The following is a 27523-nucleotide window of genomic DNA, read 5'->3' as shown; positions in this document are numbered from 1 at the left end:
AGGATTATATAAAAAAAATATCTAAAAACAACCAAATGTAATAAATATTTTTATTAATATAAAATCAACAGTCACCATAAAATCCTTACACACAGCTACTCCCACAGCAATCATGCTTACATACACCTCTCAACCACCCACTTTTATCAAAATTCTTATGAACACACATATGTAACAAAATACATCACAACTATCTTATTCTTCGTAATAAAATAATTAATCCTATTGACAATGCAAAAAAAGTTATCAAATACATATCCCAGTCAGGACCAAATAAATATCTTGGATCTAGTTTTTGGAAAAAATTATTCATTTCTTCTATCTGAAATAGAAAAAAATACAATATATTAACATATATGAAAAATGAGTTCTTTGGAATATTCTTATGTATGTATCTGAACACATCATTCATTTGTATCAAAAGTCATGTTTGCTCTGTTATTTCTACTGTATATCATTAGACAACCTAGCCATTTTCTACTGTGGAGAATATATTCATACCACATGCACTGAAATTTGACATACACCAAAATCAAGCTGAGGTATCTGTTATTTAAGTTAGAATAAATGGGGAATGTGTCCATGGGACACAGATGATGCCCCCTCTTGCATATAAAGTTATAAAAGGACACAACTCAAGAACTGTAAAATTGACGCTACCCAAATTTGTACTTGATCTGAGTTTTGTGGTAATAAGCATTGTGTATACGTTTCATAACATTTAGTTGAGGCACTCTTAAGTTAGAGAACAGAAACAAAAAATTCAGCAATATTTTCCATTTGTAAAGGGGCATAACTCTAGAACAGTAAAAGTGACGCCACCAAAATTTGAACTTGATCTGTGTTTTCTGGTAATTAGCATTGTGCATAATTTCATAATATTTAGTTGAGGCAAACTAAAGTTAGAGAATAGAAACAAATATTTCAGCAATTTTATGCGACCGCAAAAATTTTTTTGGGATCGTATAATGGTATGATGTCGTCGTCAGAAATTTTTTAAGAAGGTTCAATACCACAAAAGGAAGGTTGGGATTGATTTTGGGGATGATGGTCCCAACCGTTTAGGAATTAGGGGCCCAAAAGGGGCCCAAAACAAGCATTTTTCTAGTTTCAGGATAACTTGGGTATAAGTATTTCGATTGCTCTGAAATTGTACCACAATGTTTAATACCACAAGTAGAAGGTTGGGATTCATTTTAGGGGTTATGGGGCCAACAGTTTAGGAATTAAGGGCCAAAAAGGGGCCAAAAACAAGCATTTTTCTAGTTTCTAGACAATAACTTGTGTGTAAGTGTATTGATCTCTCTGACATTGTACCACAAGGTTCCATATAACAATGGGAATGCTGTGATTGAGTTTGGGGTTAATTGCCCCAAACATGTAGGAATTAGGGGCTAAAAAAGGGCCAAAAACAAGCATTTTTTTAGTTTCCAGACAATAACTTGTGTTTAAGTGTATGGATCTCTCTGAAATTGTACTACAATGTTCCATACTACAAAGGAAAGGCTGGGATTGAGTTTTGGGGTTATTGCTCCAAGGGGGGTTTCAAAAAGTTGGAGGAGGGGGGGGATTTTTTTTTCCAATTTTTTTTTCAAAATTTTTCAAATTTCGAAATTTTTGAAAAGTTTCAAGAAGAAATCTTCAATTGCACAGTATTGCGCAATAGATTTGTAAGATCTTTGACCACATTTATTTTGTGTCAGAAACCTATATTATGTCAAAAATTTGATCACAATCCAAATTCAGACAGTATCAAGCTTGAATATTGTGTCCAAATTTGCCCAAACTGTTCAGGGTTCGACCTCTGCAGTTGTATCAGGCTGCGCTCAGAGAAGCATTTTATTCCATTTGTAAAGGGGCATAACTCTAGAACGGTAAAAGTGACGCCACCAAAATTAAAACTGGATCAGTGTTTTGTGGTAATGAGCATTGTGTATAAGTTTCATAACATTTGGTTGAGGCAAACTAAAGTTAGAGAACGGAAACCAATTTTGGGACGTACGTACGTACATTCAGACGTAAAAGGGTAAAACTTAATGCCCCCTCCGCTACGGCGGGGGCATAATAAAAACAGTGCATTACATTAACCAGCTTTTTCAGATTTATGCACTTGATATTTTAGTAAGATATGAAATAATATAAGGAGATCTTATATTGGTTTTTTTTTCAATTAGAACAAGAATGATAGACATATCATATCGCTTCCTATAATATTTGTTTTTTGTGAATTGTTTTTACATAAAATCAGGTGATTAGTTTTTTTTTGTATGAATTGTTTTACATTTTGTAATGTCAGACCCTTTTATTGCTTACTATACAGTATGATTTTTGCACATTGTTAAAGGCCGAAAGGTGATCTATAGTTGCTTATATCTATGTCATTTGGTCTCCAGTGGATGATAAATGGTCTCATTGGCTATCATACCACATCTACTTATGTCTATATAGAGTACAAAATGTCGCATTAATATGTGAGAAAGTTGGTTATCAAATATAAAAAATTTAGCATATGTTATTTAATACATCTCAGGAGTTTGCTAATTGTAAGGGCTAACTTAAACCCATTGACTTACTTCTTTATTAAATACATCAGCACCATAAAATACTCCTAATTTAAATAAAGCTAACATAACTGGAACTTTAGCATCTATACTAGTTTCTGCAGCCATGTCATAAAATCTTTTGGCTAGATGCAGATCCTAAAATGAAAACAGCTTTATACAATCATGGCTTCCAAAAGTAATAATATATGTTACAAACATTTTTTTTAATTTCCTATTTGTTACACATAAATAAAATAATATAGTCTTCAATGTAATATTATTGTATGAAAACTATCTCATGACAAGACTATATGGCTAATGGACACCCAGGCCAAGCAAGTTGTTGGTTTCAGGGAAAAAAACAACTTAAATATTCATTTTGGCTATGCTTTTGCATAGCTAATATATTGTTGTATTGTTAATGACATGTCATTTTGAAATCACAGGATCTCACATCAAAACTGTCTTAAGCATTTATCTCAGCCATCATCTTGCAACGTTTTAATAAACAAAGAAATTAGACTTAAACCACCCTTTTGACTTTTACTCATAGTAGTTTAGTTTTGATGTATTTTTTATTTAGTTTAAAGTTCATATAACATCAACATCACATCTCAGCATCTCAAAACACATTAGAATTAATAATTCACAGTACAAAGGATAAGTACATGTCATTGTGTACAAAGAATCCATAAATTGAAAAAATAAGTCATGCCATTGCTAAAGCAAGCAATATATATATAAACCCCATTAGTTAACAAACCTGTTCATAACATCACATAAGAACCATATAAAACGTACAATTTCTATATTTTAGCTGCATCAACCATATTTATTTTCTATTTCACTTTTTTCCCAAAAATGTTTTTTCTCAAGGCATACAAGTCGGCTATGTACAATAAATATTTACATAAAAAAGTATTAGTCATTATGCGCGATATAGTTAATAATCTGTATTAAATTTAGAATATGATTAAATTAAAAAATACAAATTCCTGGCCTTTATTCAGGGCTTGAAAATGTTGAAAATGATTTTTAAAATGATACTGGCTATATATCATAAAGATAAACTGAGCAAAACAGTGTGAATAGTAAAGTACATTTGCCTACCTGTTTAAGACCAAGACCCTGTTCATGCATATATCCCAGATTAAACATGGCCTGAGCATTATGTTGCTGTTCCGATGCTAGTCTGTACTGACTAGCTGCTGATTCATAGTCTACTTTAGTACCATATCCATAGTAATGATAATCTCCCATCTTGAGCCTAGCTATAGTAGATCCTTGGGAAGCAGCTCTACCCCAGTGAAGTAAAGCTCGCTGATAAATTTCATCTTCCACAAATAATCCAACTTCACCTGTAATGAAATTTTACCTCAAAATGTTACTATAAAGTTTGAAAAAAATGTAATTGGTAATTATACAAGAAGAATGTTTATTACTTCTGTGTGAAATAATTTTATTTGTGGTGTGTTCAAAATAGACATACAGGATTTTCTTGATCATACATAGGATCAGAAGACAACATGTACCTATACATGTGTCCTGTTTTATTAGACCAGACTTATAATTAATACTAAGACAATACCATAACCAAATTAACTGTCAGGTAAATTTACAAAGAATTTATAAGTTAACATAAAAATAAATTGCAAATTGTAACATAGCAATACATTACCATTATCCAAAATATATGCCACATTTGATTGAGCCACTTCATATCCTAAATCTGCAAGGAATGTGTATTTCATTAAAGCCTGATGAACATTTCCTTCTTTATACAGTGTGTGAGCTTCTTGTAACATAGCAGCCCAGCGTCCCCTTTCTGCCACATTTTTGAAAAACTGAAATAAAATTAAAATTAAAATTAATTTAAAATGCAAAATACAGATTCAGATGTATACATTATGAGCCTTTAAGTTCAAGAAGTGTAGTATGTGTGTCATTTGATATCTTCTAAAGGGTGGTTACCATAGAACAGATTTTAGTGTCGTGGCCATGATATCCTAAGCAAGTTGGTCAAAACATTTACATAAAACTTTATTACACAAAGTTTAAAAAGGTAAGGAAAAAAGAGTCTCAACGGAATCTGATATTCAATTGAAAAGTGCTTTGCAAAAGTTATGCCACATTCTTTTAATCTTTGGTTTTTGGTGGTTAAGGCTGTGTAATTAAGGGTAAAGCAAAAGATTATAGTATTATTACACCATACCTCTACAGCTGTATGACAATTCCTTAGTACCCCTGTCCCTGTAGCATGCATCTGTGCTAGGTTAAAATAAGCTAACACATGTCCTCCTTGAGCAGCCAAGTTAAAGTATTTAACAGCCATTTTATAATCCCTTCTTACTCCTTTACCACCTACAACAAAATTAACATGCATGCAATATATTGTATATATACCTTGAAAAGCAAGAACGCTGCAATTAAATGTGCTTCTATTTTTTTTATCTTCCTTTACAAATGGGGTTTATTAGTATATCCTTTCGATAATAATCACAAAGCCTTTGTATAAAAAATTTGTGCACTGTTTTCTTTTCATCTTTCACACTGAAAAGACAGATCAATGACAATTGGCACATCCACAAACATCATGGAGTTCAGTGACAATTGGCACATCCACAAACATCATGGTGGTTTTATTTCATTTTTTTGGATTTATTGAAGGTCAATCAGTTAACATGACTCTTTAACAAATTTAATTGCCATAAAAATTCCTAAAACATTTCAAATTTTTCATAAAGCTAACAATTAACAAGACATCAGTGACATAGTTGACATAAGAAAAAATATGTTTTAATATTCAGATTTAATTTCACTGAATTTATCACTTGTATCCAGACACATAAGTCAATATTTCTTTAAAGCTATTCCAAGAAGAAATATTTACAGGTGGAATATAACAAAATATCTTTTTAAAAAATAAACCAGCTCGATTCCTTTACAACTAATCATTATTTTAATATATATGAATAGAAAAATCATTATACATGTAACAACAATAATGACATTGAACAATTTCAAACATGCAATATTATAAATATTCTATCTATAGGTAGTATACATTGTGTGATGACTTACTGAAGTACATAATACCAAGCTGTAACTGTCCATCTACCCATCCTTGATCTGCTGCTAATTGGAAGTATTTATAAGCCTTATTAAAATCCTGAAAATTTCAAAACTACAAGTAAAAAATATGGAAATACAAATTTTATTTAGTCATTTACTTAAATTTTTTAACTTATGAAGATTTTCATACTGATTTATTGCAAACCCAATGATACTTTTCCACAGATTCACCTGCAAGTTACCTGTCGATTTAAACTTTTGTTATTTCTTTTGTCCCATCTAATAAATACAATAGCTATTGTTCTCTGTGTAGTTTATTTGATGGGACCTTTAAATTTCTTCCAAGAGAAATCTACCACTCACTGATTAATTTACCTAAACAAAAAATTAAACTGTCAAAAATGAAAATACATGTACAAATACTAAAAAAAACTGCATGTGGTGTTGTATTTATTCAATATCAATAATTCATTTTTAATAGTTTCAATATAAACACTGATTCAAAAATTAAAAGTTGATTTCTGAACAAATTTTTTATATTTTCCTTATTAAAATTTGCTTTTTTTTGTGTGTTTGTCAAATAAAAATTTGAAAATTACTGTGTTTAAATTAAGGTCTTGAAAAGTGTATTCTATAACTTAACAACAACAAAAACATGCAAATTCATTGGAACAATACTAAAAAATTTGTCAGAAATAAACTTTTTATAATTAAATCAGTGTTTATATTGAAAAGATTGAAAATATTATTGATATTGATTAAATACAATATTGCATGCAGTTTCTGCAAGTTTATACAACTATTTCCCCCAAAAAAGAAGATAATTTTTTGGTCAGGTAAATTAATCAATGAGTGATAGATTTCTCCTAGAAGAAATTTAAAGGTCCCAGTGAAAAAACTACACAGAGAACAATAGCTATTGTATTTATTCAATAGGACAAGAGAATAGACAAAAGTTTAAATACCCTGGTCAAGAGCAGACGACTCTGTGGAAGACTTTCATTTGGTTCGCAATAAAAAGGATATGAAAAAAGGACTGACGTTTCATAAAAACAAAAATTCATTATGAATCGCTTGTTTGCTTAGGACTGTTCAAAATTGACCGTGGTCCGGGATGGGAGGCACTGAAATCCATTATGGTTGCATTTTCCTTAGAATGTTGTAAGAACAAAAATATTATTAATATTACTGATGGTTGTGGACTTAAATTGTTTTAAATATACTCAAAACTACTATAATATATTATTTCCAGATTAAAAATCAACCTTGGTTTGCAGAGTTATATTGAAAGTGAAAAGATGTTAGTTGTCCTGAAATACAACCTAATCAAATATTATACAAAAAGATTACAGTGACCTCCAAGTTTTCATTGTAATAAAGCCAAACTTTTCCAAGAATGAGATAAAAGTTGCTTAAAATCATGATTTTAGAGTTGAATGACTTTGCATAATTCAAGAAATCACTTAGTCTTTAATAAGTAATGTCTGTTTGCATGTATAGTTTTGAAATTATCTTTTAAGTATTAGTTCTTCATTTTTTGTCACATTAATGTAGAAATTAATTTTGTCATGATAGAAATTCAAACAAGTGTATTGTTTTCTTAACTGAGATATTTCACTCAATATGTAATCCCTTTATACACAATTTACCTTTGCCACACCTTTTCCATACATGTACATCATTCCAAGACCAGTCTGACCTACTGCATTTCCCTGTAAGATGAACACAAATTCCCATTAGATAATGCTTGCATCAATAACACTCCAGACATAGTTTACAATTTTGCAATTTTAAAATGTAACAACAAATAAGTCTGCTCAACTTCTGAACAAGTGTCATTGTAGGGCGACATGTCTTCCTGCTCATGATACCCTGAGAGGTAGCAGATTTTGAAATCTGAATTAAAATATCAGTCAAGTAAGAAGCAAAGTAACATGAGAGAATTGGCACAAATAAACAGTCATTTATTGTTGTTGAACATTTAGCTTCCACAAATCAATCAGTATATGATTACATCATTGTTATCCCTTGTGTGTAGAATGTTTCATGGACATTTAGAGTATTTTTGTAAATTTTTTAAAATCTATATACAAATAATCATTTTCTGCAGGTAAAGCATATATTTATATCCTTGACAATTGATAAGCTATATTGCGGGAACCCTGGTTTACAAAAAAGTTGCTGTTTTAAGGTTGCCTCATTTCATAGTTTAACCATTTGCTACAATCAAAATCACAACAATTAGAAAATCAACAAAAGTAGATTGTTGCAGGATAATTACGAAATTAAAGTACACACGACCTTGTATAATTACCTTATCTGCTGCATTTTTGAAGTACATCATGGCTGTCTGGTTATTCTGTTCCACTGCTGCACTACCTTCTGTGTACATCTAAAGGTAAAAACATATTAAAATCAGAACAAATGTTCTTTGTTTTCCAAAATTAGTCCCTTTTTAATTGTCCTTACTACATTATACTCATTTGACCATAATTTTTCCTATATTTTCTTTTTAATTCAACAAGTATTAAATAGAGTTTTCAAGATAAAACAGCAATTTAATTTGAAATGTTCTTTAAATACTGAACAATAAATAATTAAGTCATGTTCAGACCTTCAGTCATTTCCACTATGGTAAAAATGCATATTATAAGACATTTTCCAATAGGTCAGTTAAGTTTTGTTCAGTCTATTTTATTAATTAGTAGGTGATTTTTACCCGACCTTAACAATAGATATTGAAATTGCCTGAAAGGAACTTAACAGGTCTGAATCTTCAGATGGATTTACTAAGAAAATCTGAAAGTGTAATATCTTAAAAAAAACTTGGCTTTTAAGTTTACTTAGCAAATTAAGATCATGTTAAGATAACCTTTTTATAATCTTAAGTACCTAGCAATAGAAACAAAACATACCTCCTTATTTTTAAATTACTATAAAATCCAGATCGGTCATCTTTATTTTCATGTTTGTTTTAACATTTTCCATTAGATATTATTTTTCACAAATATTGAAATGTAAATTAATTACAACATAAGAAACCACCTATTCTATTTTTACAAACCTTCCCCAGATAAGCCAGTGCATTGGCATTCCCTGACTCTGCTGCCATCATAAAATAATGTAGAGCTCTCTGAAAATATACAGGAATAAAACTTTTTAATACATACATACTGTATATTGCAAACCTTAACTTTTTGATATATCTTCTGTATATTGCAAACTTCATTTTTTTTATATATAAATATGTACTTCTGTATATTGTAAACCTGAAATTCTTTTGCATATGTACTTCTTCAAATTGTAAACCTGATATTTTTTTATATATTATGTACTTCTGTATATTGTAAGCCTGATCTTTTTTTATATATGTTCTTCTGTATATTGTAAACCTAATCTTTTTTTATATATGTACTTCTGTAAATTGTAAACCTGATCTTTTTTATATATGCATTTCTGTATATTGTAAACCTGATCTTTTTTTATATATGTACTTCTGTATATTGTAAACTCATCTTTTTTTTATATATGTACTTCTGTAAATTGTAAACCTGATCTTTTTTATATATGTATATTGTAAACCTGATCTTTTTTTTATATATAAACTTCTGTATATTGTAAACCTGATCTTTTTTATATATGTACTTCTGTATATTGTAAACCTGATGTTTTTTATATATGTACTTCTGTATATTCTAAACCTGATCTTTTTTTATATATGTACTTCTGTAAATTGTAAACCTGATCTTTTTTATATATGTACTTCTGTATATTGTAAACCTGATCTTTTTTTATATATGTACTTCTGTATATTGTAAACCTGATCTTTTTTATATATGTACTTCTGTATATTGTTAACCTGATCTTTTTATATATATGTACTTCTGTATATTGTAAACCTGATCTTTTTTATATATGTACTTCTGTATATTGTTAACCTGATCTTTTTATATATATGTACTTCTGTATATTGTAAACCTGATCTTTTTTATATATGTACTTCTGTATATTGTATATTGTAAACCTGATCTTTTTTATATATGTACTTCTGTAAATTGTAAACCTGATCTTTTTTTATATATGTACTTCTGTATATTGTAAACCTGATCTTTTTTTTATATATGTACTTCTGTAAATTGAAACCTGAAACTTTTTTTATATTTTTACTTCTGTGAATTGTAAACTTGAAAATTCTGAAATATGTATTTCTGTGTTTTATAAACCTGATTTTTTATTAATATGTACTTCTGTATATTGTCAACCTGATCTTTTTTTTTATATATGTCCTATTCTATATGGCAAATATGAACGTTTTGAAATATGTACTTCTGTGTATTGTAAACCTAAACCTTTTTATATATGTACTTCTGTATATTGTTAACCTTGATTTTTTTTTCTAGTTCTTCTGTAAATTAAGGAATAAGTCATTTACTCATATTCCAAATGTAAACTAATATGACTTGTTTTTACAGTTATTTTATTTGTTGTAGATGTAATTGTTAACTATCCAATAAAATATTGAATTGAATTGTATATTGTAAATATGAACTTTTGTATAATGTAATCCTGAACTTGCTGCTTTGCATTATTTCTGAAATTTCCCTTTTTCCACGAAAATAGCATATGGGTCTATCCAACAAGTTTTGAGTTTACTTTTGAAATTTAATGTGAAAATAACAAAGTTTTAAGGCTTCAATGTTAATGTGTTTTTACTTTACTATCATTTCTAAAGATAGTTGATCATTACCTTATGTTTCAACTAGAGGCTCTCAAGAGCCTGTGTCGCTCACCTGTATTTACTGATGCTTTGGAAATCATGTAAAATAAGGTTAAAATCATAATTAATAGTATTAGATATGATATCTAAGATAATAACAAAAAACTGCAAAATTTTTGTAAAATTACTAACTCAGGGGCAGCAACCCAACAACGGGTTGTCGGATTTGCTGAAAATTTCAGGGCAGATAAATCTAAATCTGATGAACATTTTTGCCACCTGTCAGATTTGCTCTAAATGCTTTAGTTTCAGAGATATAAACCAAAAACTGCATTTTACCCCTATGTTCTATTTTTAACCAAGTCGGCCATGATGGTTGGAAGGCGGGGTCATCGGACAAATTTTTTAAACTAGATACCCTAATAATGATTATAGCCAAGTATGGTTAAATTTGTCTCAGTAGTTTCAGAGACGAAGATTTTTGTAAAAGATTACAAAAATTTACAAAAAAATTTTCAAAATTGACTATTAAGAGCAATAACTCCTAAAGGGGTCGACTGACAATTTTGGTCATGACAACTTATTTGTAGATCTTACTTTGCTGAACATTATTGCTGTTTACAGTTTATCTCTATCTATAATAATATTCAAGATAATAACCAAAAACTGCAAAATTTCCTTAAAATTACCAATTCAGGGGCAGCAACCCAACAACAGGTTGTCAGATTTGTCTGAAAATTTCAGGGCAGATAGATCTTCACCTGATAATCAGTTTTACCCTATGTCAGATTTACTCTAAATGCTTTGGTTTCAGAGATATAAGCCAAAATCTACATTTTACCCCTATGTTCTATTTTTAGCCATGGCGGCCATCTTGGTTGGTTGACGGGGTCATCGGACACATTTTCTAAACTAGATACCATAATGATGATTGTGGCCAAGTTTGGTAAAATTTGGCCCAGTGGTTTCAGAGGAGAAGATTTGTGTAAAAGATTACAGAAATTTACAAAAAATTGTTATAAATTGACTATTAAGGGCAATAACTCCTAAAGGGGTCGACTGACAATTTTGGTCTTGACAACTTATTAGTAGATCTTACTTTGCTGAACATTATTGCTGTTTACAGTTTATCTCTATCTATAATAATATTCAAGATAATAACCAAAAACTGCAAAATTTCCTTAAAATTACCAATTCAGGGGCAGCAACCCAACAACAGGTTATCAAATTTGTCTGAAAATTTCAGGGCAGATAGATCTTGACCTGATAATCAGTTTTACCCTATGTCAGATTTTCTCTAAATGCTTTAGTTTCAGAGATATAAACCAAAAACTGCATTTTACCCCTATGTTCTATTTTTAACCAAGTCGGCCATGATGGTTGGAAGGCGGGGTCATCGGACAAATTTTTTAAACTAGATACCCTAATAATGATTATAGCCAAGTATGGTTAAATTTGTCTCAGTAGTTTCAGAGACGAAGATTTTTGTAAAAGATTACAAAAATTTACAAAAAAATTTTCAAAATTGACTATTAAGAGCAATAACTCCTAAAGGGGTCGACTGACAATTTTGGTCATGACAACTTATTTGTAGATCTTACTTTGCTGAACATTATTGCTGTTTACAGTTTATCTCTATCTATAATAATATTCAAGATAATAACCAAAAACTGCAAAATTTCCTTAAAATTACCAATTCAGGGGCAGCAACCCAACAACAGGTTGTCAAATTTGTCTGAAAATTTCAGGGCAGATAGATCTTGACCTGATAATCAGTTTTACCCTATGTCAGATTTTCTCTAAATGCTTTGGTTTCAGAGATATAAGCCAAAATCTACATTTTACCCCTATGTTCTATTTTTAGCCATGGCGGCCATCTTGGTTGGTTGACGGGGTCATCGGACACACTTTTTAAACTAAATACCCTAATGATGATTGTGGCCAAGTTTGGTTAAATTTGGCCCAGTGGTTTCAGAGGAGAAGATTTTTGTAAAAAGCTAACGACGCCGGATGACGACGACGACGGACGCCAAGTGATGAGAAAGCTCACTTGGCCCTTTGGGCCAGGTGAGCTAAAAATGATAGTTTTTTTGTTTTATTTTTCAAATTGGTATAAAAATCATTATTAAACATCACTTGAAGTTTCCATTTGAAGAAGCCTTGGCACTGTTACAAAGAATTAGTATTAAAGCACCAGATGAAGCCATTTCTATTTCTCAAAAAGTCATAGTCTTTACCAAATAGTACAAGGTATACAGCTAACAGAAGTCAATGTATGTATTCTCAAATAAAGCTAACCATCTCTATGTTTGTTGTCTGTTTGCAGGCACTGGCCTATATGAATGTGAGTTTTTTCTTATGTAGATTTGGTGCTGGTTTGTTTATCTGTTAATTGTTCCACTTCATAGCATGGACTTGGAAGGTCAGTGACTTTCATTGCTATTTTCTTTTCTTAATAAGAAAATAAAGTTAATTACCTCATGATCTACTGGTACTCCTCTTCCACCTTGGTAATACAGCTGTCCTAGAACAACCTATCAAAATAGTATAACTCTTAAGACAATATTTTTAAATTCAAATAATACTGATATTTTTAATAAACAAAATATATACCTTCAAAATACTTATAGGTAGGGTAGCTAATGTAAAATTGTAGCTAATAACTTATAATTAAACTTATATGCAGTGAAAATAGAAATAATTTGCAACACAATGACCAGTCACAAATTCAAAGTCAACAGGTGTATAACATCCCCTTACAAAACTATTGTCAACCAACAAATTTCCAAGAGGTTTATTTAGTGGAATTTTGCAAGTACAAGAATGCAAAAATAAAGTGATGTGGACATGTTAAACTTGGATCATCACTTATATGAATACATCAACCAAATCAGAAATTGCTATCAAGATTACAAAATCGACTGAAAGGCTTAAATGTGAAAATAGGTTGGTTTCAAGATTATACTAAAGCGCTGTTTTCACCAATTTTTTTTTTCTTAACAAAATTAAAGATATTGTAACACTTGTAATATAAAGCAAACTTTTTATTTCATTCCAAACACATTGTTCCTTCAAAATGACTGAAGTTCAGGATTTGTATTTATTTATTGATTCTTTAAGGATGTTCGCTCCTCTTGTTTTTGAATTTTTGCCAGATATTCGGAATCCTCTGGTTTCATCCATGTAGTGCCATTAAAACATTTTGCCTGCAAACCCCTACTTTTCTTTTCATATTTTTATTACATATAGTTTAAAAAGACATATTTTAAAATCTTATAAAATCCTTGTTATTTTTTCATAGTTTTGAAAGAAAAAAGGTGCCAATGTTAAATGTATGAAAAATCTAGAGAGAATCACTTCCCGCCAAATTTCAATGGCTTATATCTTGAAAACAAGCACACGGACCCTTCATTTTTTTCTGCTTTTTTAGTTCCTTTATTCATATACTATCAATTTATAACAGTCTTTTAAGAAGCTTGTTATTTTGAAACAGAGTAGCGAACATCCTTAAATATTCATGAAACCTGAAGTACCTTGTCTACTTTTGGCTGAAAAATGATAAATTACTAGTGTATTTACATGTGTTTTATCTGCTTAGCTAAACATACCTGAGCCTGAACATCACCTTTGTCTGCTAGAAAGTGATAATACTGTAGTAAATCATCATCCATCAATGCACTTTGACCTGAGTTTTGATTTTCTGCTTCTTCATGTAATCGGATTCTCTGTATGGCAGGACCACTTGAAAATGTAACAGCATCTGCCACTGTAACAAACAAATATATAATTTTTTATAAAATACCACTAACAATTAAATTAAATACTGCATACTGTTTTAAGCTACTGTGTTTCCAATGATCCCTGAAAAGTGTTTCTTTTAAACAAATTACTAAATGAGCATCTTGGTTTTGTTTTATGCTGTTTGTCCTGTTTAATATTTGTTCTCAGCGGAGAGTTTTGTGGTCTGTTGTTTGTCTGTTGTCTTTTTTGTATTAATATCATTGGCAGTCTTAACTTCATTTTGTGGTTTTTGATTACCACTTGGCATCTTCTCCTTCTTTTAAAGAACAAGCAATGAATTGTTCTGTGCCTTTAATTTTTGACACACCTTAAACATCAATCAACTTTGAAAGCATTAAACTGTGATAGTTTTCAAACACAAGTGTTCATTCTCAACAGAAAATTTTAGACCAGGTTTAAATCCACAAAGCATAAAGATATAAATATATATGTATAATAAATTAATAACAAATACATTATCATTCATATCTTTTAAAATCAAATTTTGATATTTCAAGGTGAATGTAGAACATTTTAACAAGAATTTAGTAATCTCTCTATTCATTTAATTAAATTCTTTCTTCTCTGTGATTGTCTTTAAACATTTATGTGTTCATTTCATGATTGTCAGGGGTCAAGAACTAAGTAACAAAGTAACCTTTCAGACAAAATTTCTACATATAGGGTCTTACCAGTTGATGCTGCTTTCTTGTAATAAGTTAATGCAGATTCACACTTGGTCTCTACTCCTATCCCAGACCAATATCTGTAACCCTGAATATCAAATAGAGTTCAATTTATTCCATAACATTCATTTAACAAACATTTTTTTAAAAATTGCTGACAAAAATGTATAATGGTGTCATGGAGAGACATTTTTTGTGTTGAAAAATATTGTATAACTGTGGTAACATCACAGGTGAAAATGTTTATATATAATATTGGTTTTTAGGTGACAAAAATTTTCAAAACAAAAAATTGATCCAGATTGTGATAAAATCATTCATTGCTTCTGTTTCATCTGAGTAAGAGTTAGTATTTCTGAAGTGATATTGTATATTTCATTCAATTTCTTAAAATCTGATGCTTTCTCCAATTTTAGCAGTGATAATAGCTTATAAAGTTCATATTACAAGAATTTTTGGTTAATTTGAATAAATCTATGTTTAGTTGAAATAATATCAGTACATACTAATGTCATCTGTGCCAATGGATCACCTCCAAGTGAAGCAAATGTGTAGAATATCAAACCCTGAAAAATTTAAAGATACTATCATACTCTATAAATAGTTTGAAATATTTAATTTACTGTTATATCAGTGTAAGTTAATACAGAACACAACTAAATGTATCTTTTTAAGAAGATGAGCATATGTAGGTTAGTTACCGGTATGTATAAAAGATGTTTCGGATTTTCAAATATTTGGACCTCAAGCATCACTGAAGAGACATTTATTGTCGAAATGCACATCTGGTGCAGAAAAATTGGCACCGTTAATGTTATGTCATATCCATTAACTGTTGAGTTATATTATACTCAAAAATATGTTACATTTAAAGTCTGTTACCTGATTTCTGAACTAAAATAAAATACATGTAGACTTTCTTCTAGTTAATGAAGCCTTTAAAATATGCCTTAACTGTTTAAAGGTTTTCAATAACATATATACCTTTGCCTGACTGGAGTTGACTGCAATTCCTGCACTACTGAGAAATCCCATACCCTGTAAATCAGATATTCAATTAATTATCTGGTTTTGAAATGTGTGTTTCTTTACACTACCTGGTACATACATTTATTGGTTATTTTGCACTGTCAGACTTCCATATTTCTACTCAGTCATATAGTTTTGCAGGAGGAATAACTTATTTGTGAATGGATTTCATAAAAGTTTCAAAATCTTTAAATTCTTATTACAATTATTAACTGAAAATTAAAATAAAGAACTTATTTTTCTGTCCAATATGGTCCTTCCTGTGTCAATTCCTATATACTAAGTATATTTTTCTAAATGTTGAGTGTTTTATAAAGATGGTATTTTACCATATTGTGGATTCATTATTATTCATCAGGTACTAATTCTCATAAATTTCAAGGGTAAAGGTAACCAATGTATTTCAACAAAAATTCCTATTCACTTGTTTACAGAAATTGTCAAAACTATGAAACAAGGCATCCATGAACATAAGAATCATCCCCCTCTTGACGAAAATCGGTAACAATAAAAATAAATAAATCCACAGTATAAAAAAAATGAATTAAAATAAAGAGGTTTCCATATTCATTCTAGATTTGGTTTCTATTAAAAATCTTTTTTCATTCGTTTATAAAGGAAAAGGTAAATTTTGTACTCTTACCAATTGTCCCCTTGGTGACCCTCTGTTTGACAAATCCACAAATAATTCTTTAGCTTTTTCAATATTCTGTGGCATATAATCTCCAAACAGGTAGGCAAAAGCAATATGTTCTAAAGCTTTTGTATGATTTAGATCAGCAGCCATCTTGAAAAACTGGTGTGCTCTACAATTAGAAATCAGTTTAATAAATTCCATAAAAAAAACTCTACAGCTTAAAAGGACAGATATTTTTACAGCACAAGAAAATGTGACAGAACTAAAAATATGGGTACTGGTATATCAATTATCAGATTACAACATTTGATGAGAAAAAAATTTGTAAAGCAAAAACAAATTCAAACTGAAGTCATACAATATAGCAATAAATGGTATTATTGGATTTCAGGACAGATTGTGGATAATGGTACAACTTTACATATCCAGGCCATTGAAAATTGCATAAAAAAGGAATTGCAAAATTTGATGCCTTTATTCTAATATATAAATGAAAATGAAACACAAAAAGATGCTATAATACCTTTTTATATTATTATAATGTAACAAAAATCCAACACAAATGCAATAATAAAATGTACTTCTGAATAACTCACTGATGGTAGTCTTTCTGGAATGTTTCATTTATAAGAGCCTCTCCTTGCTTGTAGTATTCTTCAGCTGATTATAATTCAAAATCTTTATTTGATATCAACATTATTATTATCATAACATTATGACAAACACTTATAAAGATGTGTATGAATTCAGATGTCATTGTGTCCCAATGCTTAATTAGTTAAATTAACTCATTATTGGTAGTAGCTTGAAAGCTTTCTTTTAGTTGCATCTTTTAAAAAAAAAAACTTTTTTGTTTCCAGGCATTTATATGTCATTTTTCATTTTCATTCAATAACAATCATATTGTAATAAAACATATAAATGACAGTACAAATGATACTTAGTTGTTACGATGACCCTATTGCTTTGTATATATATTACAAGTTAAGCTGGAAGAAATTTAAAAACAATTGCTTTTCACTTGACTATACATGTAGATTAGTTTTGTTTGAAAAAGAGACACCACACACCTAATCACACTCCTCAAAGCCCCCACCAACAACAAAAAAAACATTTGAATGCATTTAGTTTCAATATTTGGCAAAGACATTATAGAGCCTCAATTTCAGTTAAGAACATAACGTACACCAGTGCTTGCATATGCAAAAAGTTTCTACACTTAGTATTCACTTAACTAAACAATACCTTTAAGTTCTTCTGGTGACAAGGGCTTTTCTTCTACTTCTTCTTTTGCTTGCTTTTCTATAAAATGTAATGTCAAATATTAATATAAATTCAGTAGGTTAAAAAGCTAACAATATTGTATACTTGTAATTATCTAAATAATTATGTTACATCATAAAATTAAGAATATTTATAAATAGAGTACATGTAATTTGCAATCACTTTTTAAATATTTAACTGAATGAATGAATGAATATGAATGAATGAATACTTTATTGCAGAACTTTAAGCTGATGATGAAATTTTATATATTTTTTTTTAATAAACAAATTCACATTCTTAATATCTAATCCTTTAACTGGTTTATTTTTGTTTTGTAAATAAGAAGATCAATTGAATTGTATAGAGAAATCAATTAAATAACAACAAAAAAGATATAAATCAACAAATACAAAAAAAACCATAAAGTATACATGGACAAGACACACAACAATAAAGAAAAAAAATTATACAAAACACACAACAATAATAAATAAATATAGAAAAATAACAAAAGCATAGCAAATATACGTCTATTCACCAATATGTTTTGATTTTAGCAGGTACGATTTATATATTAACCAAAACTAACAACCAAAAATATAAGAAGGAACAAGGAATATGTTCAAGTGTATAATAATGATAATGAAAAATAATTCAATATTTTGGAAAGTCTGGATTTTCTTACTATTTCTTCTCATTGTTTCGAGAACTAAGAAATGAATATAAGATCTACAGAGAGAAAGGAGGAGACAACTCTTTTAAACAAGTATTTTGACTCTCTTAACCTTTTTGCTAATTTTTAGGTATTTATACCTACAAGTTGTCAGTCTTAGTCTGATTGATACGAAGTAAACAAAGTCCTTCCTCCCTAAATTCAAAGTTATCCTATGCATATATTTCTGGAAAAAGCTTGGAAGTTAAAATAAAGTTTTCTTAAGGTGTACATGTTAGTTTTACATTCTTATATTATTAACAACACCTTCACAAAACAAAAAAGGAAGAAAAATAGAACCACAAAAGGTAACTTGTTTGAAGAGTATTTTACATGTATATTAAGAAACTTAATAAAATAAAAAAAGTGGCATGTCATTTACATATTATCATAAAAACCATAAATGTGTTTTCCAAAATTCTTTTTTAAAATTTCTGATTTCTTTAAAATCATTTTAGTTACACGTTTTTCTTTTTAAAAAGAACCCTGACCTAAATTTCTATATGTACTATTTGATCACACTAAAGACTTGATTAAGAGATATTTTGTATGTTAAACTTCTTCAAATAAAATGGCTGCAAATTCATTTATCAGTGTTCCTGTAATCACATTTATGGTTTTGTCTTGGTATCTATAACAAAGCTTATCAAATTAATGCTGATTTCTATATAAAATTCCCTTAATGATTATGGGGAAGAAAAATTCCCTTAATGATTATGGGGAAGAAATTAAAATATTTCATTTTAAAATTGTCACCATCTGCATGTATAATTACTTGATCGTGATGGTTATCATCCATTTAACTAAAATGTACATGTAACCGTAAGGCGTATTAAATTTATCCTCTGAATGCATGCATATCCAAAAAAAATAGACATCACAGAAACAAAATACACTTTGTATATTACCCATCATGCATCAAAAGCAAAATGGTAAAATTCAAAACAAAAATCCTCCACTGTAAGTGGTCTTTCCATTTTCCATGAGCAGAATATATTTGGTGTACATTGTACATAGGATTTAAAGACAGCCTCACCTTGCACATATATATCTTCTAACTTCTGATTCTGGGACACTAACTGGGGAGGGGAACCAGGCTGAATGTATTGTTTTACCTCTGTAGTGATCTCCCCTGATGGTTCTATTGTCATCTGATAGACTTGTCCTCTGACTGTTCCTTCTTTATTTGGTCTATAGATAATAGCCTCTCTTTTCTTGTTTCCATTTATACTCCTACTGATCTGATCTACCAAATCCATGTTAAGTCTTTTCTCATTAATAATCTTGGGAAAGTCATCCATTGTATATTTTCTTGGTTGTGTATAAGATTCTGGGTATTTATTTTGGTAAAAAGTCTTTATATACTCTTGCCTCCCTTCCATCAAGTCAAAAACAGGCATATCATAATAAGCAGTCCGCCAATCTACAGGATTCGCTTCAATTTGCTTATCTTTTATACTTTCTTTAGTAGCTTTCCACGTCTTCAACGTCTCTTGTATTTGGGCATATGTTTCTGTAGCCTTCTGTTTGTACGCCTCTTTAACTTTTTTATCAAAATGTTTCAGCTTTTCCTGGTCTACAACAACATTCATATTATCTCTGTGATATTTTTCATCCTTAGTTTTTCCTGTCTCATCTACCTGATCAGTATTTGGTTGTTTTCTCTGATTCAAGGTCTTTAATGCTTCTTTAAACTGTTTTTCAAATATAGGCTTCAGTTGTTCAAAAGCTTGTGGATTTATTTTCTTCAACAGCTGTTCATTGAGGTTTTGCAATTTTTCTTCTTCAGACTCCATAGTCTGACTGCTTTCCTGACTTGTCATTACATTTTCCAAATCTATTTCTTTGCCACTCCACTGTTTTTCATTTTCTATTGTGGACCCATCATCTTTCTGCATCTCCACTTCAACAGATTCTTCTATCTTTAAACGGGAAGACCACTTACCATTCCTGTTTTGTTTTTCCCATCCAGAGGCATCATAACCTTCAGCACTGCCACCATTGTTCTGACCATGGGGTAAGTTACTCTTTCCATCTTTTCCTTTAAATCTTGAAGTCTGATCTCGCCTCACTGAATTGTGTGGTAAGTCATCAGATTTAGTTTGGACATGCTTATTAGAAGTGCTACTAGGATTATAGTTAGAAGTGCTAGATAGATCACCCACAATGTTAGTAGAACTAAAACTACCATGTGCAACAACTTTACCTTCAGTATCTGTACTGTCTTTTGGTTCCCTTTCTGCTTCAGAAGACTCTGTCATGGATTCAATACTATGATCCTTTAACCACTGATCATAATCTTCCTCAGACTCTGTATCTTCCACATTTTTCTTCAGTTCAACACGTTCAACATGAACTTCGACCTCCTCTTCTAAAATTTTTATCTGATCATCTGTGACTTTGTTTGCATCGTTATCTTGCTGTGCCAACTTCTCGTTATTAGCCTGATTCAAGTTTTCTACTGGTTTTGAACCATCTCCTGATCCTGATCCTTTAATTTTGCTATCTGTATGATCATTTGTTCCAACTGCACTAGCAGGAAAGCCTTCTCCCTTTTCAGAAGAAGGCCCAGGTTTAGAATTTGGACCAGTGTCTTCTTTATCATTTTTATGAGATTCACCTAGTTGATCCTTATTAACATTAACATTAACAGTGTCCTTATTTAATTCATTTTGATTTGTTTCTTTAACAAGATCATTGTTAACATAATTATCAATCTTTTCAGACTTAGATTCTATGTTTTCTACATCTTTAATACCTTGGCTTTCTTTACTATTATCTTTAACATTAAGTTTCTTATCATTCTCAGTCTTTTGATTTACCTTTCCATCTGAGAACTCATTCTGAAATAATTGTTCATTAGATTTAACAGCTTGTGAATTATCATCAGGTTGTTTACCTTGTGTATTTACAGTATTATCAGTATTGGTGTTAACCACTTGTGAATTATCATCAGGTTTTTTACCTTGTGTATTTACAGTATTATCAATATTGGTGTTAATCACTTGTTCTGATTTTAAGTCTTCCTCTTGTGCCTGCGGAATTTCTGTGGTTACTTTTTCTGATTTAACATCTTCTTTTGAAGTCTGTTGATTTTCACCATAAGTTAATGAAACACATAAACAAACCAATAAAAATATTTCCAATGGGAAGATGATGCTGGTGTTGGTTTTACAACCAGCTTTCTTCATTTTTGTTTTATCAAGATATTGGTAAGAACCTTAAAACCTAAAAAAGAAAAAGAAAAACAAGATTTAGTTATACAATGTATCATACATGAACAAGTAGCTTAAGTGCATTTAAGATCTTTTTAGAATCTTACCTTCTTCTAAATATCTGGTAGCATTTAACATGTTTAAGAACGGCAATGAATGAATGAATAGAATCAACTATCATGACTATCCATACACTTTTTTGGATAATGATAAACATGATGGTCAACAAGTTTTGACAGCAGTAGTATTTTGTCATCAGTTGAAACAAGAAATGCTAGCTGAACCAGCCTGATTCACGAGGATCTTGCCACCCTAATTCAGATTAAATGACAATCAGAAAGACAGAAACTATAAGTGTCCAAATTAAACAGCAAGTTTTGCATTCAAATGCTCCAAATCAAGAACTTGTCATTGAAAGTCTTATGTCTTATACATGTATTGTATATTGATGGTTATTATTATGTGTTGCTGGCTAATCTTTCTGTTCTGTTTTGTTTATTTATTACAGTTTATAAACTTAAAGAGCTTGAAATATTGAAACATTGAAAATACATGTTTATTGCTGAAGACTGTATGTTGCCCCTCTACCTATTTCATGTCTTTGTTATTTTTGTCATTGGATTTATATCTTCTGACTCTACATCATTTTTATTCATTGTGTTTTGTGTTTTTAAATTTTTCAATGTCTATGTTGTTTCTATCAATAACAGACTAACAGCAGTGTTCCAGCTTGAATCTCAGGTGCTTGTTGACCCAAAGGGCACTTTAGCACAATCATGCAGATTTGTAGGCCACTGTTGCCTGAAGGGCGATGGAAAGGGCACCAAAGGCGGGATGCCATTCTATTTTGGACAGACAGGAACACTGAACAGTCTTCATCTGCAGAGATGAATTTGGTGTTGATGACATTTGGCCTAAGTAAACAATTTTAAGCATTTTGCCGTTCTAAGAACTCATTTCAAGACCACTTAATTTTATTGTTTAACATAACTGTTTTAACTCCATGCTTATAATACAAACCTCTTCAAGAGTGTGAGTCCTGATGACTTAAAACATAACGTTTTGGGAAAATGCACGAATGTATATGTATATGTATATGATCCAATCTAAATAAATGAAGAATTGTCCATGGAACACAGATGATGCTCCCGCTTCCAAAAAATATTATAACAGGACATACCTCAAGAATGGTAAAAGTGACACCACCCAAATTTGACCTTGATCAGGGTTTTGTGGTAATAAGCATTGTGTATAAGTTCCATACCATTTTGTTGAGGCAAACTTATGTTAGAGAATGGAAACAAAAAATTCAGCAATTTTTCAATACGTAAAGGGGCATAACTCTAGAACGGTAAAATTGACACCAACCAAATTCAAATAAACTTGAACTGTGTTTTGTGGTATAAGCATTATGTACAAGTTTCATAAAATTTAATTGAGACAAACAAGTTAGAGAATGGAATCCAATTTCGTGACTTACGTACAGACGGACACGTGTAACACTTAATGCCCCCTCCGCTGTGGTGGTGGCATAAAAAACTGGACTGGGCAATGCTGTCAATACGGATCTCACTAATTAGCGACAAGAAGCGTCAAGAAGAATAATTTAGCAACAAGAAAATAAATTTATCCTCAAGATATCTTAATAATGATTATTTGAAATTTATAGATATAGAAACATGAATTATAATGTGTGTGGTTATGTTTTAAATATACAAGAATTTTCATTATTTCATGATACTGAGCAAAGAAAATAAACATTTGTTCATTTGTTCTAGAAAGAGTTTTTTTTGTAATCAAGGATAATGTGTTTTTTAGTTTACAGTTTAGTGTATAAATGAATAAATCGATAATATGTAGTACTGTAGAGTCAGCATAGTTGATATAACAAAGGTTCAAACCAAATTATAATCTAATCTAATCTTTATCTTAATATTTCACTAAAAAGGTCCATATATATATATATATAGGATGGAACATGGGATCCTTACAAAATATTCAGATTAATATATACTTTAAAATAATACTCAAAATTGGCAACAACACTTCAAATGGTCTGCAATTTTATTTGCTATGGTCTACATGTTTCGCCTGCAGGGCAGGCGTCATCAGGACAATTTTCATACAGAAATTAATTACTGAAGTACTCAAAGTGGTACATTGAATTTGACGTTGTCAAGGTGAGAGAAACAATGAAAAGTGAAAGTAGTAATAAAGAGTTATAAATAGATAAGATAAATACAGAAAAATAAAGTTTGTTTACAATGTAAATTGAGTTCGTTTTACTTTTATATGATGCAAGACATTGTTCTAAAGGCTTGGTATCTAAATGGACGATCTTCCATGGTTCCTACCACTTCGCAAGGCTTCTCTTCCAACCTGGCCATTGTTGGATGATACTACTTCCTGGCGCGTCGGCAACAATGGGAAGATTTTGGTCGCCACTAATGGAAAATAAAATTGTCAAAAATTGTTCCCTTGTTAATTATTTGGTATATATATAATTTTTTGATCGTCTGCTGTGGTTGGTCTGTTTATCAGCATGGTTGTAAATTTACAGTTCATTTATGTTTAGCACCCGCGTGGTGTGTGGTACGTTTCTTCTGCTATCATTTATAGATGTACATGTATGTAAAGTGGTATCCGAAATCTTGGTAAACTTGGTTCAGTTGTTGTTTTGTCGCATGTATGGAATATTCCTTGGTCCATGTATACGCTGGTGGCCTGTAGATCGGCGCTTGTAGCAAGGCGGTTCCTTTCGGATGCAGGGGGTTTAAAATAATGTAATAAAATATTTTTTACTAAAAATTCATTACAAGACTATATATATATACTGTACATAGTGCTACATTTTCGTACTAAATTGAACAAAATTTGAAACTTTATAAAACACCAAATAATCCACTGTAATTAATTGACATTTTCTATAAATTTATTGTTTTAAAAGTATATAAACTTTCTTGTCGCTAAATTTGTCTTCTAGTGAGCCAATTTTTTCTTCTTGTCGCTAATTAGTGAGACCGGTCAATACTCATAAAATCCTGGGTCCCCATCCTTAGGGAGTACTTTTCATTCCAGTTTTTAATGAGGTTCAAGGTAGTCCGAGATTGCTCTGACGTCCAACAGTCAGAGCAATCTCGGACTAGGTTCAAGGATGCTCAATTTTTAGTTTTCTGAGCAACGATTTGTTGTTTGATTCCTTTTCCATTTTTTTTTCTAGCTATGGTGTTCTCAGGTTTTCTTTGATTTTTGGTTTTTATTGCACCTCAGTATCTTCTGTGGCCTGATCCTGATCCTAAGGTCAATATATATGTTGACACAACTAGTCTCTTTATGTTTGCTTGTTTCATCTTAGTACTATAGTTTCTCCGAGTAATGTCACACTGTACATGTACTTAGGTTAATTTGTTTAGGCGTAGGATCGGGATTCTTCAGGGCTACATGTGAGTGTATCTTAAAATCGCCTTGAACTCTTTAAATATTCTCTCATTATATCCGCTGTTCTCTCGTATTTCTCTTTCCTTGCTGGTGCCAGTAGGGTCTGAAGATCTATTGGGATGTATTGTATCTCCAGCTGTCTTTTCATTTCTTCTCTTTCCTGATGGTATCTCATACAATTAAGTAGGAAGTGTTCTGTGCTTTCTTCTTCACCACAATGACATTCGCAGTATGGTGTGAGGGATTGGCCTATCTGATGGTGGTATTTATTTAGTCTATTGTAGCCTGTTCTAAATTCTGACATGATTCTCCCTATAATTGGATTTGGATAATCAAGTAGATTGGCCTTAATTACCAACAATAGTAACAAATTCGTGTAGTTGTCTTCCAGTGTCACTTCTAGTCCATCTATTTTGCCATTTTAGTTTTTTTGACATCTTAACTGCACTTCACTTCTCACATCTGACATTGTTATAACGTTGTACTGGTCATTTAGACTTGAGGCCTCCTGCGCTGCATCTTTTGCTAACTAAACTAGTCCACTATCTCATTCCTGGCTATATTAGCATGGCCTGGGATCCAAGATAGGGTAGTTTGTATGCCGCCTCTCAGGAGGGTCCCAATTCTTTCTTTAATGTCTGTGATAGTGTCAATGTAGTGTACTAGTTAGTTGACTTCCAGTTGAGAGTGAAGATGCCAAAAGCTGTCTGACTATCTGATAGAATCTTTACTTCAGTGAACTGTTCTCTAAGTGTGTAAATGCAGTGTTCCAAAACCATAAGAATAGCTACTAGTTCAGCAAAGAGTATTGAGCCTCTGCTAGCTACTGGCCCTTTTAAAAAGGCTTTTACGGCGGTCCTAGCTCATATTATGTAAAACATGAGTTATTTCAATGTTGCAGATTTTATAGCGTGCTTACCTAATTATCTATATTACGAAAAATGCGCTATGTCAAATTGCATGTCGCTATAAATCGCCGCGAATCCAGTTAATTTTGCCACGTCTGTTTCACTCGTTCCTTTTTCCATCCATGTTTATTGTTTTGGTTGTGTGGGGAAATTTGATTGGTTATACCACCGGAAACAGGAGTACCTCCTATTTTCGTCCCATTTGGATATTCGCCCTGCCCGTGGAACATTTTACAAAATTGTACAGGTGTTAAACAATCTACCTCTTAGTACGGATATATTTGTAATGGGGAATTAAGAAGAAATTGAAATATCTGAAAAAAAAGTAGATTGATAGGTATGTGGGAAAGGCTCATTGTAATAAACTAGACCAGCTATGTTGTACAAGTTGTTGGTTAATATTAATTGTGGGTCTAATTAGGGTCTAAGCGTGACCCAGGATTGCCGATTTTTTTGTAAGCGTGACACGTGAAAGTCAAATTATTGTGCCGTGAAAACGGGAAATGATGTCTAGCGGGACACGGGAAATTACAAAAAAATGAGAATTGCTTACGTACAGAGTGTAAGCGGGATACGGGAATCTGACAAAACAGTAAGCGGGATCCGGGATCAGAACCCCCAATGAGACCCCCTTAATTGATCGTGGTTAATTTGAATACTGGGTTGCATATAGCAATTTTAGATCAAATCTGGGAACAGTATATATATGTCAATATATATGTTCTTGATCAAATGTAACTTAATGCATTAATTTGTTTTTTAAAAAATGTTAAAAAAAACAGACCTGGTGCAAAAGTGAGCTGAGTACAGTACAATTTTTTCAACTCACTAAAATGACTTAACTATAGACCTTTTAAATGAAATTGTGATTTAGAAAACTATCTATTTATCTTACCAGATTATTTAAAGGAAGCTCTATGTAATTTTAGATGTCTTAATCATAATTATGTTTGGAACTACGAGTACTCCTTTGTGCTTTGTCATGATCGATCTGATAAGTGGGGGGTGGGTGACACACTTTTGGGATGTGAGACATAGGGGGTAAAAAAAAGTGGGAACTGGGAAAAAGAAGGGGGAAAAAAAGAAGGAAGTGGGATATGACTATAATGTGGGATGTGGGAAAAACCCACAAAAAAAGGGGGAAAAAGAATGGTGAAAATGCATGAATGTCTAAAGCATCACAAAATGTTAAAAGGCATCATATACGCTTACAACAGTTGTTCAGGGACCACAAGGCTGTGTCTCGAAAGTGTTTCAGGATAACATTAAAATGCTTCTTGGTTTCCTGCAGTCCTTAATTGAAGACTATCCCGTTATTGTTCCTGAAATTAAGCATGAAGTTATATCAACAAAGATGGTTGAAAACTTTTTTTCCTTGATGCGAGACAGGAGCTCTTTTCACAAAAAATCTTAAGAGTAAAAATACACGTAAGTCATGAACATTTCAGTATAACTTACGACCAATTTTAATCGTAAGATTTTTCGTGAAAAGAGTCGCGGAGTCGTTACTCCAGATACAC

General features: G+C 31.1%; 1 protein-coding gene across 4 annotated transcripts; it reads right to left on the bottom strand.

Moving 5' to 3' along the window:
- Nucleotides 1-36: 36 nt before the first annotated feature.
- On the bottom strand, nt 37-26143 carry LOC127738295 (protein sel-1 homolog 1-like). Of its 4 annotated transcripts, none has more exons than XM_052249494.1 (19): nt 26015-26143; nt 20649-21670; nt 17710-17766; nt 17061-17124; nt 16471-16633; nt 15783-15836; nt 15305-15364; nt 14805-14886; nt 13941-14098; nt 12810-12866; nt 8680-8748; nt 7930-8007; nt 7265-7327; nt 5625-5712; nt 4756-4904; nt 4222-4387; nt 3654-3901; nt 2574-2699; nt 37-322 (listed from the first exon to the last, which is right to left on the bottom strand). In XM_052249494.1, the coding sequence occupies exons 2-19, from the start codon at nt 21631-21633 to the stop codon at nt 191-193; spliced, it is 2799 nt and encodes a 932-aa protein (XP_052105454.1). In that variant the 5' UTR covers nt 21634-21670; nt 26015-26143; the 3' UTR covers nt 37-190. The 4 variants fall into 4 exon arrangements, with proteins under 4 accessions (XP_052105454.1, XP_052105456.1, XP_052105458.1 ...); XM_052249496.1 differs by having other exon boundaries at nt 21342-21670; XM_052249498.1 differs by having other exon boundaries at nt 21408-21670.
- Between the last annotated feature and the right edge of the window lie 1380 nt (nt 26144-27523).

This window comes from Mytilus californianus, unplaced genomic scaffold, assembly GCF_021869535.1.
Source record: "Mytilus californianus isolate M0D057914Y unplaced genomic scaffold, xbMytCali1.0.p SCAF_4, whole genome shotgun sequence".
Taxonomy (NCBI): domain Eukaryota; kingdom Metazoa; phylum Mollusca; class Bivalvia; order Mytilida; family Mytilidae; genus Mytilus; species Mytilus californianus.
Note: the sequence above shows the minus strand (reverse complement) of the source record. Positions and strands in the feature narration are given on the sequence as shown.